At 32.0% G+C, this 21,815-nt stretch overlaps 1 protein-coding gene across 1 annotated transcript in view; it reads right to left on the bottom strand.

Moving 5' to 3' along the window:
• LOC123536655 (ephrin-B2-like) overlaps window positions 1-14,243 on the bottom strand; it is a 65,340-nt gene extending 51,097 nt beyond the window's left edge. Inside the window, exon 1 of the mRNA XM_045319995.2 lies at window positions 13,882-14,243. Coding sequence (XP_045175930.2) covers window positions 13,882-14,030 — 149 coding nt within the window. The 5' untranslated portion in view covers window positions 14,031-14,243. The remainder of the gene's footprint in view (window positions 1-13,881) is intronic.
• Window positions 14,244-21,815: the final 7,572 nt, after the last annotated feature.

Below are 21,815 nucleotides of genomic sequence, written 5' to 3'. Positions count from 1 at the left end.
GATTGATTCAATTTTGAAAAGAGAGAAACCAGAATAATTTTTCCGAATCATAGATTTTCAAGTTGACTTCATAAGGCCTGGTGCACAGTAAAGTGCCCAATTCAGCAAAAAATCATGTACATAGCCCGATCTTTCAAACAATGCATGATAGAACTATGAAATAAAGTTTATAAGTAAGGTATGATACAGATGTAGATGTGGAGGTGAACATTTATCATGAAAATTTAGAAATAAAGTAGTGCGACAAGTTTAAGTAGGCAAAAATTAGCCATTTTTGCATGTAACGGGTTAGCATCTAAAATTTCATCATTTTTGTAAGCTGTCTCACAGAAATTCTGTTCTTTTTTACATTTTCACTATTAAATTTTGTGAAAGAAAAATATCTTTGCTTTCATTTGATATATAACATCATGTTCTTCTTTAATTCTTGTTCTGAGAATCATGGTTTGAACCAAAGTTGTATGGATGTAACGCCCTAGAAATCTGAAAATGCTATACTTAAAAAAGTGAAGAAAAAAGTAGTATCTTTTGGTGCTAGAACATGTGAGATGGCCTTGAAAAGTTTGAAAAATATGTAAGTTGAAATAGTCAAAGTATCATTTCGGTACATCAAGTCTATAAATAAATATAGCCGAATATCTCATCAAAAGTTAGTTTGTGACAAAAAATCCGTAATGTCCGTCCCCCTGCCATAAACTTCATTAATTGTTATAAAACTAGAAATTTGCAGCACATATTTATTACATATGATGACATGAGTAACATTTTCAAAAATTGTTGAAATCCATCAAGCAGTTTTTTAGATATTGACAAAAGTGTAAAAGTTATCTGTAATGTCCGTCCCCGTAATGTCCGTCCCCACTTATCATTGATTTTGAATGTTGTATATATATTATTATTTTCTATCAAATTCAATTTGTTTTATTTCTGATTTACCAATAAGAACAGAAATTTTAAAAAAATGCATTTAAAATCAGTAAAATACATTATTTTGTGACATTTTTTCTTAAAAACACAGTGTGTGTAAAAGAAATGTCAAAATTTGTTGAAATTTTCAGCAAAATGAATCAGTTTCATACATGAATTTTACTTTCATATAAAGAACTCATGCAAAAACATGAAAAAATACTAATGAGTATATATATAAAGTAAAACTTTGCAAAACATTATCTACAAGCACATTTAAAGTGTTGGGGGACGGACATTACATTTTTGTACTAAAACTACATGCTGAAAAAAGTAAGTAGAGTTTTAGTCTTCTGTCTTCTTGAAATTTATAGTGTTGTAATTTATAGGTTTTAACATCATATCCAGAAAACTATGCCCCTCTTTTGTCCCTTAGTAATTACAAAAACTTTTTGAAATGCTACCATAAACACTTGATCCCCCTCCCCTAGTGCCCTGCTGTATATTTCTTATCTTTTATATTTTCTCTTATGTTTTCATCTACACAATAAAAGGTCATAAGATGCATCATAGTCATTCCTTAATTAAAACAACATAATTAATTAGTGACCTATTGAGATGGCAACAACATGCCATAAAACACAGGTGGCCAAAGAAGATCACAAAATTACACTTTCTCAACAGGGTGCCAATATACAAGGGACCATAAAACCCTAAACTGGATCTTAATTGATCATTATGGAATCTTTACCTAAAACAACACTCTTTGATATAAGTGTTATAATCCAGTGTATTGTATAAAATTAAAACCCCTAGGATATATTTTGCCTTTTTTGCCAAAGACTTCCCCCTTTAAAAAAAAAGCATATATTAAATTAAACCGTGAAAAATAAAATACTGGTACAAGTATACAAAAAAAAAAAAAATTGTTGAAGTGTTATATTTTTTCAATCATAGACAGAACATTATTATGTTATCATTATTTCATTTTGTACCATTAACACAGCACTAATAGAAAGCTAAACTGATACAGTAATGTTATGGTCATCTACATTTAATATGCTTGTATTCTACTGGAAGGTTGTTAGATATGGATTAGTTTTATGGGAATGCTTGTACTGCATGTATGTTTTTTTCTTTGAAACAGAACAGTACTTGCATATTATGATAATATGCAGTGAAAATTGATTATAAAGCAGATTTTGACAAATACTGCTTAATACTATTAGAATTTTTTTGGCAAATTAGTAAAAATGAAATACTTCAATCTCGCTCACTTTTTAACTGCTATTTAAATGAATGTCTGAAATGAATTTCCTTTATCATTTAGTAAAACCATTTACTATATTTATAGACATATTACCTATTGAAATGACACAAATGTTCCCTTAGTTAAGAAATTTGAATTTCAGAGTAATTTATGTTCCAAAGTAGTTATAAAAGCTGAACCAGTCATTTTATGTAATGTCCGTCCCCCGTTTCCGGCACTATTTATTTATGATATTTTCTGCTTAAATGTAATATAAATGAGAGTATTTATGTTTCTACTTTGTTGTTTGTATTAATTAATTGCTTTAAAGGTGTTTTCCTGCTGTAAATGTTCAATTTTCCAAATTTTATATTAAAGTGAATTTTACGATTAACAGAAAATAATCGTAATTTCAAAGAAATTAGCTATTATTTTTTAAAAATGGAAAAGCAAAGGGTTAAGGCTTATATTTTCTTGATCTGTGACCTCAAACTATTAGAAAATACACATAAAAGAACTGGTTTTGTATAAAACATTTACAGTAGGAATCTAATTTAAATGAAGGTGTAATGTCCGTCCCCAACCCGACATGGCAACTTAAATCCACTTTTTTGAAAAAAAATCCCAAAAAGTTATCTATTTGGGTACTGATCCTTGTGCACAACATGTTGAAGTGTAGAAAAAAGGTATTTTTCAAGGCAAAGTAAAAACTTTATTTTTTGACTTAGATGCTAACCCAATTGGGCACTTTACTGTGCACCAGGCCATAAAAGTGGTTCTAATATGTGAAAAAAAAACCTGAAAACTGCTACTTTGACAGAGGGAATTATGCAAAAATTATCATTAACCAAATGAGCCGTGCCATGGGAAAACCAACATAGTGGGTTTGCGACCAGCATGGATCCAGGCCAGCCTGCGCATCCGCGCAGTCTGGTCAGGATCCTTGCTGTTCGCTAACAGTTTCTCTAATTACAATAGGCTTTGAAAGCGAACAGCATGGATCCTGACCAGACTGCGCGGATGCGCAGGCTGGTCTGGATCCATGCTGGTCGCAAAACCACTATGTTGGTTTTCTCATGGCGCGGCTCAAATGATTAATAGCATTCCAAATGATTAATTGATTATTAACAAAATTCATAAAAAATTAACAATATTTCGATCTGCAATTCATTGTTAATTCATGTTTTCTTAATTAATCTTGATATAAATATGTAACGTAATTCCATCTTAGTCATTGTTGTCTCATTATATGGCGACCTTTGTAAAGATGTACCGACCCTTGTAAACAGCACCGCCACATTAAAATGACATGAAACCAAATTCCTGCAAAGCTTGTCATAGTTATATATTCAAAATGCGTTATACAATATGATTTATATAAACAAATTCTGGCGTAAGTTCATTCATGGCTTGTATTCCTACTAGTCATACATGACACTTAACTTGTCAAGCTCTTGTTCCATTGTGCCAATTATCAGGCAAATCAGGCAAACGACTGTCATTCAATTATATTTTTCCGCCAATCCTTTTTGGTAAATATTCTGATGTAAATGCTGAAATTCAAATATCTTATGATATAATGTTGTTAAAAAATTTTAAGTAACTGCTGTGTGATGATTTTGAATGGATAGGATCATTCAACTAACGCTGTGTAAACTTTATATTGAATTTCTAGTCAGACATAATTATGTATGTGCCATGATCATCTTTTCTGTGATTTTAACAGACAAAAAAGATCTATCAAATGAAAAAACTTTATCATCAAGCGGTATAAACTTACATGACTAACAGTTTATTCAGTTGTAAGTGCAAGATTTCAGACAGGCTTCAAAATCTGTTGATCTCCACTTAGTATCTTAGAGAAGACTTACTGTAACTATAGATTTGAAGTTTCATGACGAAATACATTTACAACATTATCAATGGACGTAATCAATCACTGATCCGATTTGATCAAACAATAAAACGTAAACTTTAGTGCTACCAAGCACACTATCTAATGTTACCTTTCTTTTGAAACTGTAACTAAAATAATATTAGGTAGGCATCTTTAAATTTTACGCAAGATAAAATCAGATACCAATCTTTGAACGATTTCTTTACCTTGCACAAAAAAGGTAGAAAAAAACATTGTATTGATTTGACTGCTTTTTTCAGTTTTAACTTTACATTGTTATGACCTGATTTCACTAATTGAACAATGCTTAAGCGATATTATCTACAATTTGAATCGTACATTTTTTACGTAAAAATATGATAGTCATCTTAGGTTTTAAGCAGGTTGTACTAATGAACCAAAAAAAAACCTACTTAGAGTTTGACGATAATTAAATGCCTAAAAACCATCAAATTTGTCAAAGAATGATATTTTTACTGATTAACGCAAGCTTTTTCTCTGTGTTCATACACCTTAGCGAGCTAAACGCAAAACCGCATATCTCATATTTCACCTGAGGTACGATTAAAACAAAAGACTGTGCCGAACACTGACCAAGCATTACTATATAAAACAAACTAAGCTGTATTCAAACAATGATGAAAAATGTTTGTAAACTATTTTGGCAAAAACACGCAAACTGAATTACTTTAAAGTTTTTACACCAATTTCTGTCATATAAAGTACATGAAGAGCACTGTTATGAGTATTTTTTTCTGTTTCCCTTCATTGCCACCTGATCTGCCTCCCTACACATTCCCAAGTTGGAAACTGTTACAGTCTGGCACAGTGTTCTTTTTTTGATTCATTTGATAATCTTAAAATCTAAAATCTATTTTATGGTGCAAAAATGTGGAGAGGAATAACAGCTTTATTATTCAGTATTTTGGTCATTAATTACTGGCTATTAACCTGCAGGAAATTCAATTAAAACCCTCTTCCGGCTACAAAAAAATCTGTAATTCCATTTCAAAAAAGCTTAATGAATTAAGCAAAAATATCAATACAGTGCCAAATTTTTGTCATTGTTAAACATATTTCAAAAGAAAACTCTTTACATAATTATTTATATGCATTTTTAGTAATTACAGCATTATAACACCTAAAACAATACACACAGTCGAACAGCCGGAAAACCGACAGGCGCTTTCATGCAAATATTTTTCTAGTGTCATTCTTTTGAATAGACGGAGATGTAACATAATGATGTCACACAGCAAAGACACGAGTGGATTACAGCTTTCAAGCTAATCTGTACTAAGACTAAAACTTTTGTTTATAGAAAGGATTATCAAAAGAATTAAGCTCCACAGTGACAAAGACTTTCAACAGATAAAGTTTAAAGGACAGATTAAAATGTTTACACTTCAAAGGACCAGTTGGTGGATTTTCTAAATGCTAAAGTCCAGTTATGACCCTCCCTATTCTATATCTTTAATAAGACAAAACAGAGGTGTTTAAAAACTTTCTATCATGCAGAATTACATTGTACCAAAACCTAAAAGCCCATATTGAAATTAATCCGATTTTGTACAAGCTTATACCCAAGGTCTGAAAATTTAGATAAATACATTTACTGCTTAAGCAAGAAACCATTAATTCTCTATTCAATTTCAGATCTTCAAAACGAACACATGGCTTACACATTCCAAAACAAAAATCATCTCCCTTGACTAAACTTGTTGAAAATCAACTTGACCTTTTTCACTTTTCATGTGCATCTGAAACAAAACTGTTTCTTTTACGATACAGATTACATCACTGTTAATAAAATTTGTATTATAAAAGTAATAACTCTGCATTAAAGGGCAGTAACTCTACCGCTACATCTGTTAAATGCAAATAAAGCAGCAACTGACTAAGACAATTTACATTTTATAGCCTGTATTTAACCAGATTTGTCCCGCTGTGCAAGACCATATTCTTACACTGAATAAAGACACGATTGACCTAGACAGTAATTAAACAGCGGGAGAAGTTGTAAACTGAAACAGCTTTAAGTACTTTCCATTTAATACAAAGAAATATAACCAACACCTTTCCAGCTGAATTACATCCCATATTTGTAGTTACATGTTTAATTTAGTCTGGTCGTCTTCACAGAGTTCTTTAATTTGAAGTATGTTAAATGTCCTTGTTTAGACTGGACACTAATGGAGTCTATTAAATTCAAAGACAGACTCCCATTTTATGACATAATTAACAGGCTGTTGCCAAATTCCAAAGAAAATTGAACACTAAACATTTACTGTAGACCTCGACTAGAGGGTACAGACTAAATTGCTGCAATGCTAACTGTTTCAAAAAAAAGAATGAGAAGTTATTCTCATATTTTTGCAAAATAGTTGAAGAAATAGCAATATCAGATACAGCAATCACTGGGATTTATTGTAACAGCAAGAATATTATGCAAGACTGTAATTTAAACTGAATACTTGGAAAATAATAAACCTGGTGGCAAACTTATTTTCACTTTTACTGATTTTAATAATGTGCCGATAATTCATGACTTACGATGATCCATTATTTCTTGAAATGAAATACAAATTGAGCCATCTAGAAAATGGCAAGGTTTTTTTATCTAATAAATGTAAGCTGATTAACAAATGAAAAAAGTAATTTATTTTGACGTGTCGTGCATGCGTGACTGGAGTCAAAATAACACTTCATCATACAGAAGTCACAATTAGCTTTGTTCAGTGACAAACTAATAATGATCAAATATTTCCACAATTTTTACATGTTATGTTTTTTTACTGTCATAATTACTTAAAGATTATTCAAAAGTTCAAAAACTACCTCTATATTTCATAGCATTTTGAGGTCACAATGTGTGATGTTGATGGTTCAAGCCGATAATTGAAGTTTTTTTTTTAAATAAAAATTATCATAAACAGTGTTTTCCAGGGTTTAATATATGTAAGTTGGCAATCTTTCTAAGTTAGTGATTTTCTTCCTGACATATCCTAAAATTTTATACAAAATTAAGTGTATATTAAAAATTGTTTCCATCCGAAGAGAAACTTCTCATCTTGGGTCCATTTAATAACGTTATAACAACTCTGCCGCCTCAAAATCAATAACGGATGATTGTGGTCAATTTTGTAAAAAGTCATTCGGATATCCCATACCAGCCGTGTAAAGAATACCAGAGTTTCAGCCTATTACATCCAAACAATTTTTCCCAGCCCATAACTTAATACCAGGTGACACTGAATTAATACTGAACAGTTCTTATTCATTCTAGCCTCTGTAGTCGATAACCTTTCCTAGTATGGTGAAAGCACGTCCATTCACCGCTTGTTGGATTAACTCCTACATAATAAGTACATTTGGAGCGGACTCCAAAATCCAATTAAAATTTCTATACATCAAATGCGCGATACTTAATCAGAAGATTGCAGTAAATCTGCGACGGCTGCCTCGTCTAGGACTTTTATCAATTCTATCAAAGTTTGTTCCTGTGATAGACGTGTCTATGCATACAAATGTTTTTCTTATTTGTTTGTCATTTCTTAATAGATGCTGAACATATATGGAGATTGGAGATAATTTCAGACTTATACTTTACATAGATCCCTATTACCCGAATCAATTTCATGTACCGTAATACAGGAAACTATTCATACCAGACAAAAACGGAAGCAATTTCGTATTTATAACATGTACAGTATATAACAAAATCTTTCTCACTATAGCGATGAAAAATATTTTCAGAAATCATACAGGGCCTTTCCTAGGTTGTTGATAGATAGCCGTCCAAAAATAATCATCACTTGATAAAAATCATGTCGTCACCTCCTAACAATTCACAACATAACAGTTATTTTCAGCTACTACATTATCAGCTTCATATCGCACATTTATCTCCCATTATCAGAAATTATCTCCCAGTTATTTAAATGTCAACATCGCACAATTGGATGATAATCCTTGCAAAATCATATGACGATGATGTTTTTATCACCTAAAAATAAATAGTAATTGCGATTACACCATGTGGGTTGATCGCCAATTCCTGGAAAATTGTTGATAGCCAAATACTTTTTATCAACCTCCAAATTCTGCATATTTTAATTGATGAGTCAGCAAAAACTGAAAGCATAGCAGCGTCACAGATATAGCATGGGCCTCTTACAAATTCATCACTTAATTGAAACCGGTAACAATGTAACTGCACTTAATACAGCCTTAATCATTGATTCTGATCTAAAATGAAACAGTAACCAAAAAGTAATTGAAAATTGTAAGGCATACTTCTAAAGTTTCTCTACGTCCCTAAAAATTTGTTTTCATTGTCGATATCATGGCTTCTCACTTCAGACACAAGGCTATGAGAATTTTACTGAGCCACTAGATTTTTGATCATGATCGAAGAAGTAATTGCTCCGCTTCTCTCATTTCAAGAAATCAGCTTAAAAATGGAATTCATGAATGTGTGATCACACATTCCCTTCCATCAGAGAGAGCATAATAATTTCTGAACATTTTAGAAGTCTGCGAGTTTCGAGTCCACAAAGTTACATGCATTCCACTGTTTGTATCAGGTATAAATAATAGTATAATAAATATTTAAAGATCAATTGTTTCATAAAACTGACGTGTTAGACCTGAAATTCTTTTCAGTCAATGTCCAGACCTCTGCTAGCCGTTATGGTGACCATTATTATGATTTAATCGCCATTTCATTGTTAACCCGACATCCCACACTTACGTTGTACAAACACTCGACAAATTCCCATTTTTCCAGCGCTTTTATTGAAAAAGGAAAGATTAAGAATATATTGCCAATTTTCCACTCTTTGGTTTGTTTGGCCATCTATTTATCTCTGCAATTTGACTATTTTTCCGAAAGTCTGAAATGACCCTGTTAAAATTTGAACAAGGGGTTAATGCAAATAAATCATATTTGCTCAATAAAACTAAAAAATGATCGATATTTGCTATCTTTTTTTAATGTGCATGTATTGTAATGACTGACTGCTGCCCTTGAATAGGTACATACCAGTAAATCAAAATACGGAAAAAAAAAACCCACAGTGATTGTTATTTTTTATAATTACTGAGGTTTTAAATGCAGTTCTTATTATTAAGTTATGATCAATATTCTATATCCTGTTATTGTACTCTATTGTAAATTTTTGCATGAACCCTCTAAAGTATATAAATATTAAAAAGCATCAATAATATCATAATGTTTCAACCTTAAAACAATTAGAATATAGCTAAGCTTACTTTTCATACAAATTTAATTGTTTTAACCAAGTTCTGAAGTATCTAAAATATCTGTACCTGAGTGAGCAGTACATAAGTAATTTGTAATTATAAACTAAGGTGTTTTTTAAATTCTAAATGTGACCATATGTCAAGACTTGAAAAGTCTTGCATGAATACAGCACAAAAATTTGTTGTTGTTGTTTTAAATCTGCCCATTAGATAACCCTTAATTAGCAAGATCTGTATCATTATTTCTGATGAGGAAAATCACCCTGGTTCCAAGAACTGTAAGATCACCAGTATCATACAAAAACCATTGTCTATGAAAAACATGCCAGTAATCAATTTAATGTCAAATTTCTGTGGTATTCCTAGAAATTTTATTGTCAAAAATGACATTAATTGGCAAACTTGTTCATTGTTTGACTGATGATCCCTACAACTTTTAAGACTCCATACAGATACTCTTCAGAAATGAGCTTTTCAGACTCCATCCAAATACTCTTCAATATTTGATTAGTTTTTCCTGCAGACTGAGCTGAGAGAAATGACTTTTAAATTATTTAAAGCCAGAAAATATAACTGGAGTGGAACAAATTGATACAGAATGGTAGCTTTTAATAATATAAACAAATATGGTTTAGCAGATTAAGTACAAGGTGTTTCAATATATAAACTAGAGGTGCTTTTGAGAAAAGTGCATGTCTCCCACAACTGCCTAATCATCTGAATAGTAAGTCTGTCTTTATATACTGTTTATGTGTTGGAGTAAGGGGCCAATTGGTATTCACATGTTGGGAGTAACCGGTCTATCCCTAATTATGTTCAACGGCCATAATTCCGACGTGCCTGGGTCAATTTGGCTAGTTATCGAACTTGGCCGAGGACTTAATTTGGCAAACACATTTTATTCAAGTTTGGTGAAGATCGGATGAGAAATGTTCGACTTAAGAGTGTGGACAAGATTTGTGACAGACAGACAGACAGGAGTAAATCAATATGTCTCCAACACCACTGTGTGGTGGGAGACATAATTGATCATCTTCAAATAAATCAAACATGGAATTATGAGTTAAACTGAAAATGTATAAAGGGAGTTAGGGTACATGTACAAGACTAAACTATGTGTATGTGAAAAATAAATACATAAAAATGCATAAATAAATATCTTTCCCTAAGAAATTTGTTATGCATCTGTTTTATTTTGAAAAAAAACAAAAAAGACAAAAGAAAAATGTGTAAAATGTGTCTATGTTTATGTTGGCTCTTGAATTTGTAATTTCAAACCCTGGAAATGCTTGCAATAGTGCTGAGAATGTAAATATTAATGAAGAACTCAGACAGGCTGGTGCTCACCATGCACATCCAATTAATGAAATCCTCAAGTTTGTTTGAGTATTTATTAAGAGTCAGTAATTCTCCCCCAGTACTCTATAACGAAAACAAACATCAGCACCACTATCACATACTATCAGAGATTTCTCAGATACCCATATTTACAAATAGCAGATTAAGATAAATTTGTGTTGGGAAAGAAAGAATTTATCTTGCACGAATATCAACATGTGCTGCAATATAAGATATTCTTCAAACAATTGCAATTAGGGAGAAGTTTTATCATCTAATTATGACATGTCAGTTTCTGATCCCAAAGATCTCGGCTGATACAGAACTGCAGCTCAGATTAAGCTTACTGTATATTATGCAAAAAAGGGGAGCAGTAGTCTAGGTGCTGGTTGCTCCACCTGGCGGCTATGGGTTCCAGCCCCACTGGGGTCATAACCACACCTACTTATATGACATCAGTCACTCAGGTGTTTCCAGGTAGAGGACTCGAGAGAGTGGTTCATTATAATCACAGTCAAGCTAAAACAGAATAAACTGGTATAAAAACACTGATAAGTTACTGAAGCACACTCCTTCCAAGAATCTGATTCCTTTCCATCATTTTATATGTTGTCTTCAAAAGACAGCGCTTTGTTTAATACAGCATTTATTATTGTGGGAATTTTAAAAGGTATAATTTTTGTATTTTGTTGTAGTATAAACTGCATGCCAAACACTCAAAGAAATAAAGTTAAGACATTTTTTCCCCTTTTAGTTTACAGTTAGCATATATTGAAATTCTCTGACAATTCACTAACATTTTCTCTTGTTTCAGTTGTTACAAATGTTTAGTTGCTATAGATCTGACACTGAAAAGTTATATGTTACAGACAAGTTTTCTTTATGACATTCGATTGTTTTAGTTGTTACTGACCAAACATTCATTTTGTACAATAATGAAGGCAGAACCTTTAGGTTCATGGTAGATTTCAACCTGAACGTAATTGGGTTTATTTGAAGTATTTTATTCTGAGTTCACATGCTGGGTGCCTAAATAAGGAGCCTTAGCCACTTACAAAAGTTCTCCGTATCACCTATGGCGTGACTTTCTAAAGTCGGCAGTAAAATGTAAGGCGACAGATAAATTACAAACATTCAAATTGAAAAATCTCTGCTAAAATGTTGAACTCTAGAAATTGAATTTGTCCATTAAATAATATCTTTACATAAACACTTGAAAACTTGCCTATTTGTATTCCGAGATGTTTCAATGGATAATATTGAGTTGGGCAATGTATAGCTTTTGCTATTTTTACGAGAGTCATTTATTGAAATCTTGAGAGAGAGAGAAAAAATTAAAATAGCGTCTTGCCTGATTTCTGTCAGTTTTTAATGGAAGTTTTATTAGGTCAGGGTTTCAATGGCAAAATCCCAAAATTATAGAAAGTCAACGCTATCAAAGGAAGGAAAGTAAATAATACGAGTGAATAAGCTTCGAGCAAAATACCTTCATTACTTTTAAAATCATTTCAAATTTTGCATTGTTGTGTCGTTAAACATACCAAGATATAAATCTTGTGCACCTCGTTGACAAAACTTGTCAATTTTAAAAACGCTTTTTATCACCAATGATCTACGATTGCTTTATTTCAAATTGTCCTTCACAAGTCAAAATTTTCACTTCTTAACAAATATATCAGATGATAATTTTATAAAGGAATTATGAAGTTAACATTGTTGTATGCACACTTAATTAAGTAAGAAATGAAGTAACGATAAAAGAACATAATTCATGCAAACAAGACAACGAAGGGGGAAAAAAAGAAAGAAGGTTTGAACAATGTTTCTCATAAAACTACAAATAATGGTTCCTCTGAAAGGTCGCAGTCATTTATGAGGCATATTATAAATTCTAAATTACCATTTTTGAATTTAAATTGTAGTTATGTAGGGCTGAATAGTTTGGTACAATATTTCACTGGGGATGTGACGGATTTATGAAATGCTAAACTTTCTCCCTTTAATATACCAGTGATAGATGCATAAAGTAAGTTTGCAATAATTTTGCTGACAAAGAATGTTATGTAAATGTATGCTGAACCAACTTCAGTACTGTTTCTCCGGGGCTTCTTAGTAACCACACAAATTGTGAATACATTGTAACTGTTTCTTGCTGCTTCTACCAGATATATTCAACAGCAGAAATTGTGAATATATGGGAAGCCTTATAAATGTGATTAAGTTGTCCCATGAAAAAGATACCCTTAATTTCAATAGCAAAAAAGTTAGCAACCGAAATTGAGAATGACAGAATATTTTACTTTTGATTTGATCAAAAATCATTTTCATGTGAAATAATACCTGTCTGTGGCATGCAAAAATTAATTTCATTTTCGTAATGAGATTAAAAAAGTACTATCTAAAATTGCACTCGATTGATTTGCACTATAGTACATCTGTACAAATATGAATTCCAGAGTAATGCTTTAAAGTAAACATGCACCTTGGTAAATAAATATTTGTTGAGTGGAATGACATAAGATTTAATCTAGTAAACTAACACTCAGTTCAAACAATCAACTTACTAATGTATTCATTTTATTATATTTTGAACACTCTGCGCTCTCAAATTTATGACCTCTTCTATCTAATTAAGTAAATAAAGTTATCTATAGATTTTGTGCATACTTTGAATATTTAACAAATGAGTTAAAATAAAGTGGTACATCTTTTTCCTTGTTCATGTTACAGCAAAATATCAACACACTATTTTCGCATTTTTTTTTGTTTATAAACGTTTATTTTTCAGATTGATTGATTCCACATTCTGACACCAATATTTTATTTCCAGATACCATTAAAATTACATTAATTACATTGCAAAATTACTGCAATAATTAATGACGGGTGATTTATTTCAAATAACGTTCTTAACGAGAAACTAACGGTTGGTTTTAATCATGCATTCACATTAAACTTTTTTCAATAATTTCCTGTAATTTGACTGTTACCAGGTTACATGTATGCATGAACTTCAGAATACATGTCTGCTGATAGATTTTAAAACAACACATTCATTTACTAGCTGTTTGAAGAATTCGATGTTGTTGTTCCTTTAATTCAATGGCTTAAATTATCTTTCGATAAAGTAAAAGTATTGTTTTGATGGCAACAATCTGTTTGAAATAACAGGTGTTCTCTGGTATGAAAAACAAATGACATAAAACAGTAAATGAACAATACTTACAGCTGATTTGACCTATTCCATGCAATCACAGTTTTTTCTGTATCAACAACACTTATCATTGTCCCCATACAAAGGGGTAATATCCAAATATATTGAAAAGCTACCGGCATGATCCGAGACAATTTAGGCTTTAAAACACCTAAATTCATACTTAAAACCACTCTGTTTAATCAGGCGCATTGTAAACGTTTTCTCTCTACAATTCACATTTTGATCTTTTTTAAAAAATTTTTTTATCCAATAAAGCCAACAAAAAAAATAAACAAAACGTAACAAAAATCAAAACTTCCACTAAATATGTGAATCTCACACACTGTCGTTCAAATGAATGGCTCACTCCGATACATAGAGATTCGAATGAATGAACAGTGATCCACTATACATAGCACACACATCAACAAGACCATGTGACTGCTATACAGAGGAACCCTAAGGGGAATTAACACTTAACCTATTGTGTGATCGAATAGTGATGAATTACGGTTACAAAAGTGGCTAGCCGGTACAATAGACTAATCATAATTACACATAGATTTAGACAGTTAAATGCTTTAATGCTTAAGACTTTTACAGTTATTTATTTGTTAGATATTTATCAGTTTTCTAGATATAAGACACAGATAATATTATTTATTCGAAAAATTCCTCACCTGATTATCACCCATTATTTAGAAATGATCAAACATTAGTTAATTGTGATTAAATGCATTTTTTTCATTTTTTACCACAAAATAAGAGAAAATAATTAATAAGAGATGAAGAAATTTGTTTGTGAAAAGGAACTGATTTGTCTAAAACTTTACTTTAGATTTCACAGTAAAACATGACTCAATATTTTTTATTTTGTGTCTAGACATTTTGTAAAACATTGAGGCAAAGTAAAATTAAAAAAAAAAAATATCTATAATACCGTGTTCACACTAGCAGATCTGTTTTATTTTTATCAGGCACTAATTGGCTATAGTTGGTATTTGACATTTAAAACCCATCAAAATATAATCTAGTTTGCATCCACACTAGGCAAAGAAATGTAGTTTAAATATATACATGCAATGTTGGAAGTTAACAAATATTTTGCAATAAGCAAAAAAAGGTAACAAAAAAGGAGGCTAACAGAAACAAGAAGGAGTCATCAATGTTTAAACTTCTGTGTTCATCTAAGAATTTCTGTTCATTCCATCTATAGTCCATTTTGAGCATCAGCATGACACCATATCGAAATTTAATGTTTGTATTTCATCAACACTCCAATTACTTTTGCCAGCCATAGCATCAATTTTTTGATACAAAAGAGAAACACATGGTATTCTTCCGCCAAAAGGTAAGATCTGTGGATTTGGGATTGTAAAACCAGTTATAACTCACATTTGCGTTCACACTTGTAAAATAATGTAGTATTACTTTTTAATATGGTATTAAAACCACCTCCCGAGGTTGTTTTAATGCTACATTACTGAAACCACTTGACCTTTAAATAATTCACGGTTTAAACCACATATAGTGTGGACGCAAACGAGTTTAAAAAATAAACCCAAGTTAATATAGGATTATAAACGTAGTCTGAACACGGTATAAGTATGTTCCTAAATTGTTCAACATTTTCTAATTTAAATATCTAATGATATACTAACAAAGATATTTATTTCTTCTTTATTTTCCATTATATTTTAGATTAATGTTATTTGATGTATTTAAATTATTATACATTATACAAAACTATTATATTTTACAATTAAGGAAGGTAATTATTTTAATTGGTAAATTAGCAACAACTTCCTGCCACTTAAGAGACTTAAACAAAAGATTAGCTAGACATAAGTGCACCAGCCTAATCTCAAACTAATGCATCTGAATGAGTTTTGCTGCCATTAAAATGACATTATAACCAGGAAAGAGAGGGAGAGGACAGCTACTGGTAGGAGGCATGTCATAGAAGCTAGTGGAATATACTCCAACTTTTAACTTCAAGTTCCACAGCAAAGAATCCTGAAAGTCTTCCTATTCTTTAGACAGCTATGGTTCTATTTAAAAATCTGTTGGAACTTTTTCTGTGGAGAAATTTATTATCAAAGTCGAACTGGGTTATTCTTCAAACTAAATGAAATCAACTTTTTATTACCCCCCACCCCGCTCCTCCAAAAAAAAAAAAAAAAATATAAAAAAAAATAATAATTTAAAAATCTGATATGAAGACAAAAGGGGAAAAATGAATCTGACCTTAGTATTGCAGTAAAGTTAATACATTGTTCAGGTATATATGATAGAAAATGACAACAATTAAGGAATTTCAGGTATGTTAAAATGTGAGGAGTCTGTCTTATCAGACAGAACTGATACCGAAGGTGAAAATAGGCCAACTTTGCCAATATATTTCCCATTTGCTATTATAAATTTGGTGGAAAGCCCTGATTAAACATGCAGGCCCTGATAACCGGTGATTAATTATTGCATAATTAGTCAGAAAAGATACAACACAGAGATTATAGGAGGACATTTACTCATAAATCTTCCAAACAAGTACAAGACACTGTTGAAAACACTTGCTATCTTGTCACACTGTGAAAACCTCAGGGATCTGTACAGAGATTAGGTACTGAATAATCTACTGATTTACTTGACAGGTCCCTGTAGTACAGTCAAACCTGTACTCACAGACCACCCTCCAAATAAAGACCACAGTTATATAAGTTATAATAAAAGGTCACTGTTTTTTCTTCCTTTAGACATATAAATAGTACAATTTTACTTGTTACCAGCTGCACATCTAAACAAGGACCATTCTTTTTTAAGGCTTAGGAGTATATCACCAAAACACATAAATATTTTATAAACGAATAACATCGTTACCAATATTTTACCTGACCATTACATGTTCTGCCGTACTGTCCCGTACTGAAAATATTCTGAAAAAGTTGTCCCCCTTTGAAAATGAATGCCATTTGTAAAGAAATGAAAATAAACAATCGCTGAAAACTGTGTTCCACCTAGTTATGTGAAATTTCAACACTCGCATGCTATTACAAATGCATCAAAACAAACATGTGTAACAGTTCCTTGAAAATGGTGAGTTTTTAAAAGCGCTTGACTGTCTGGAAGTGGAGCCTGTTTAAACAATTCTTTTTTCGGAATTCAATGCTTATATCAGTATACTGCCACTCGTTTTGTAGAGTAATATAAGTAATATATACACTATCATTACAAAAACAACACAACAAGTGTCAGTATACTAAAATAAACATTGAATTCCGGAAAAAAAGACTTCCTAAATGGGACCCACTTCCGGGCAGTCAAACGCCTTCAAAAACTCACCATTTTCAAAGAACTGTTACACATGTTAGTTTTGATTCATTTGCAATCGCATGCGAGTGTTGAAATTTTACATAATTAAGTGGAACACAGTTTTCAGCAATTGTTTATTTTTATTTCTTTACAAATGGCATTCATTTTCAAAGGGGGACAACTTTTCCAGAATATTTTCCGTACGGGACAGTACGGCAGAACATGTAATGGTTAAGTAAAATATTGGTAACGATGTTATTCGTTTATAAAATATTTCTGTGTTTTGGTGATATACTCCTAAACCTTAAATTAAAATAACAAGAACATACGTTATAACTGAACACAACAATGTTATAAAAATATGTACATCCTTTCAGTATGTGCAGACTGATTTATCAAATCAAGACTGTATACAGTATAAAAGAGAATTTCACATTTAGACAAACATGTGAAAAAGGGGAGATAAATCAATAATTATGTGTGATTAAATTATGGTTCTTGTACTTGAGCTTACTCTCACTGTCGTCTATCAATATTTCAAGTATCAAATAATTCAATATGTAGTTTCAAAGTTATTCTCAAGTGCCATAACTCTCAGGTTACTGGTCTAAACTCACTGGTAATTAAATATGTCTTAGATATTACACTATGATCTATATTCCGTAAAAGTTTTACTAAACTGAATTGAAACTAGAGCTGCTTTTGAGACCTGAACTGCCTTATCAGACTATGAGTGCTTTGATTATCAAAACCAAGTTTCAAGGGCCATAATTCAGAAGTGCCTGGGCCGATCTGGCTAGTTATCAAACTTGGCCGAGGACTTATTGGCAAACACATTTTGTTCAAGTTTGGTGAAGATCAGATGAGAAATGTTCGACTTAGAATGCGGACAAGCTTTGTGACAGACAGACACACACACACACACAGACAGGAGTAAATCAATATGTCTCCCACACCACTGTGTGGTTGGAGACATAATTACTCAAGTTTTGTGTTGTCACTGCATTTGACTAAGTCAAGGGCCAAAACTCTGGTTTTCTGTCTTTATATACATACACCACTGTTCAAAGAAAAGATACTCTATAGTTATCAAGCGGACACTGTCAGTTTTTTATAACTTTTACGTTCTCAAGGGCCACAACTCTAAAAATACCTTTTCAATGTGGCTGATGTTTTGACCTGATATAGATATCATAGGCATACACCTTCTGTATCAGTTTTGTTTAGTTCCAAGAACAGTTTTTTAAGTGGACACAGCCGCAATTAGCAAAAACATATGACACATGCTTTTAAAAAAAAAAAAGAAAGACTTATAAAACTGATTAGTTCCTGTCACATTCCAATACATGCAACACAAGATGATGAAACAGCAGCAAGGTTAAACGTAGATGATTCAACAGCCACAGCCAAACTAAATTCCCATAATACAGAGAACAGAAAATAAACAAAAAACATGCAAATTTCTGCACTTGCTGAAACCCCAGCAGTAAAAATCACAGCATTAATCATGTTGAATTCCTAAGATAAAAACCTTGATAAAATATGAAAATGAAGCTGGTGGCCAGGCAGGTGGGTTATATCATGTTAATTATAATCTCTGCTAATGAAAGTCAGCACATAAAAATGGTTACCCAATATCAGCGATTATTGCTGTTTTATTGGCATAATCAACTGGAATTTCAACATAATCTACCGATATGTCACAGACATGAAGGAGGACTGATGGTTGACAAACAGCAGACGGACATGTAACATGATTAGGTCCCCCATAACTTGACTCTACTGCATTATCTGACTTCATGTAACTGTTTTCACTAAAGGTATGTCTGGGCAAAGTCACAAGTGATCACCATTACAGCATTCTCAATGCCAAACTGTTGTTGTATTACATCATTTTTTGCAGATTTTGCAAGTAACTAAAACAAAAACCATCAAACTGTAAAAAGACAAAAAAACTGTCTATGTTTTTACTATAGCTATTCCATCTTTATTTCCCTCCTCCTACTTAGACATTCTGGAGAATCAGAGTCAAAAACCAAGACAACCATGCTGCCGTGGCAGCAATCACACTGCTAACGTTGCAGAAGATGCACTTTAGAGAAGGAAAAGAAAGCTTATAGAACATTGCTCTTAATCCTACGGCTTTGTAAATAAAGACAAAATGCTAAGACTACGACTTTTAACATTATCGGCAAATTCTTGCTTTGTATTAATGTCTCTTCGATAGGATATGCTCACAGATTGTCTCTAACATAAGTATATTATCTAAGAGCAATATGGTCTCTACTGTGAGCCTAATATTCATGAACAAAAAATACATGAGCCGTGCCATGAGAAAACCAACATAGTGGGTTTGCGACCAGCATGGATCCAGACCAGCCTGCGCATCCGCGCAGTCTGGTCAGGATCCATGCTGTTCACTAACAGTTTCTCTAATTGCAATAGGATCTGAAAGCGAACAGGATGGATCCTGACCAGACTGCGCAGATGCGCAGGCTGGTCTGGATCCATGCTGGTCGCAAACCCACTATGTTGGTTTCTCATGGTGCGGCTCAAATAACATTGTCTCTGTCATAAGGGTATCATCCAAGACCAATAAATACATATCTGAGGTACAATCAAACTGCATTTTATTGCCATGCAAACTTCCATCAGGACTTTTGAAACATGAGAAGACCCTCATTACAGATTTAATATAAACCACTAGTGATGGTCTCACCTGTAATTATGGATGATGATAACACCTGCTGACAGTAACCTGAGAACAAAAGGAATAAGACTGATGACTCCTGGAACCAGATACACAAGTCAATTCTTCGGTTCATATTGAGAACTTCAAGAAGTTACAAATAAAAAAAAAAATACATGTATTTAGACTGACAGTAAAATGATGCAAAATACAATCTTTGATGATGTACCAAGGGTTGACTTCAAATCACATGTCCACTTGAGCAAATCGTGTTGTCCTATGACCTGTTCCTTGTCTTTTTTCATGTTTTGGATTACTTGAAACTCTGGACATATCATATAAGCATTTTACTAATAACCCTAACTGCGACCAGTCAGAGTTTTGCTGTATATTATAATATGTCATACAAGAAACATCCATTTTACTGAATGTTGCCCATTGAAAACAAGCATTGTGACATTGTACAACCTTAAGGAATGTTTGCACTTCTCGCAGGACAAAAATCAAGAGAAACTTCCAGAACTGCAAGTCAACTGCACATTATAAGTTATGTGTATCTGTTTTGCGACCTCTGAGGGTAAATAATTCATGGGACACTGTCCGCTGCTTAATATTCGTAGGCCAAACATATAACTTTAAATCAATGTTCAAAAAACATTTTTATGACTTTAAGGTTTTACAAACTGGAGTTTATTAAAGGTGAATAATGTGAGAACTGGTGTTTAAATATATCGTGACCTGGACGTTGGCTATTCTTTGTGATGGAAATATAAACGCGTACAGCCATAAAAACACAAAACACAATAGAGGACTATCAGTAAATCTTTCATCAAAAATTTTAACAACTGCTAATGATTTATTTATTTGTGGACTTTCATACACAACAAAAAGACCGTTTCACTTAAACTGCAAAACAATTAAAATTTTATGAGGTTCAACTTCCTTTTAAAACCAAACTTGCGCCTTTTTGTGATAAGAGAATGAAGAGAATCTTTCAGTCTTTCTTTTTTATACAAAATCTTTTACAAAAGGTGCACTGAAAGTTAAGTATACTATCACAAAAAAACAACAGAATTAAAAATTGGTTTAATATTATTATTAACTTTTATTGAAAAAGAGAAATAAATATGCCTTTATGTAAAACTGACCTAAGGAAGTATATACACATAGTTACAATACTTAAATGCTTCACTATAAACAATCAAACTCATAAAGGGAGGTAAATTAAAAAAAAATGGATTCACTAATACCATTCTACTAAGTTGATCAAATATTCAAACTGAGATAACTTAGTTTATGATTACTGAAAACAGAAATTTAAATATCATGAGAATTCAATATATTTTATGTTCAAAACAAAAATGTGGCAGTCACGTTTCAAATAAAGAGAAATCAAGAAAGTTTTCATTACAAGTCCCTCAGTACCTATATATTATATATCTAAGACATAATGACAGATGAACAGTACTGTTTTTCAGGAAATTACTGAGTAAACGAAAGTGCAATTCCATTTCATCTGATATTCAAACCATTCTTTTAACACATGTTTGATGTACAAATGACTTTTCATTTCACAATTAAATGTAATGGGAGTCAAAATTCGAAATACCATCCTTGCGAAATCAAGTTTCATGATAATTATTTTTCCATCAAATGTACTAATGATCACAAAAGTTTAACATCATTAGACAAAAAACTGACAATGAAAAACATAATAATGGCAAGAAATACTAGAAATTTCCATGCATTTTCTCAAGTTACCAATATTTGAATAAAGGAAGTCTATAAATACAGAGATAGTTTGATAAGATTCCGTGACACTTGCAAATAGATATCCCGATAATTATGATGTATGACAAATCCGATCATAAGCCATCAAGATTTATAAATCTAAGGTCACGCCAAACGACCCAATTCCCTCTCTGTTTCAATTAAAGGTAAAGCCAGAATTTGATGAAGTATCTTT

This window comes from Mercenaria mercenaria, chromosome 17 (genome assembly GCF_021730395.1).
Source record: "Mercenaria mercenaria strain notata chromosome 17, MADL_Memer_1, whole genome shotgun sequence".
NCBI classification, from domain to species: domain Eukaryota; kingdom Metazoa; phylum Mollusca; class Bivalvia; order Venerida; family Veneridae; genus Mercenaria; species Mercenaria mercenaria.
The sequence above is the reverse complement of the archived record's forward strand: the minus strand, read 5'-3'. Positions and strand labels throughout refer to the sequence as shown.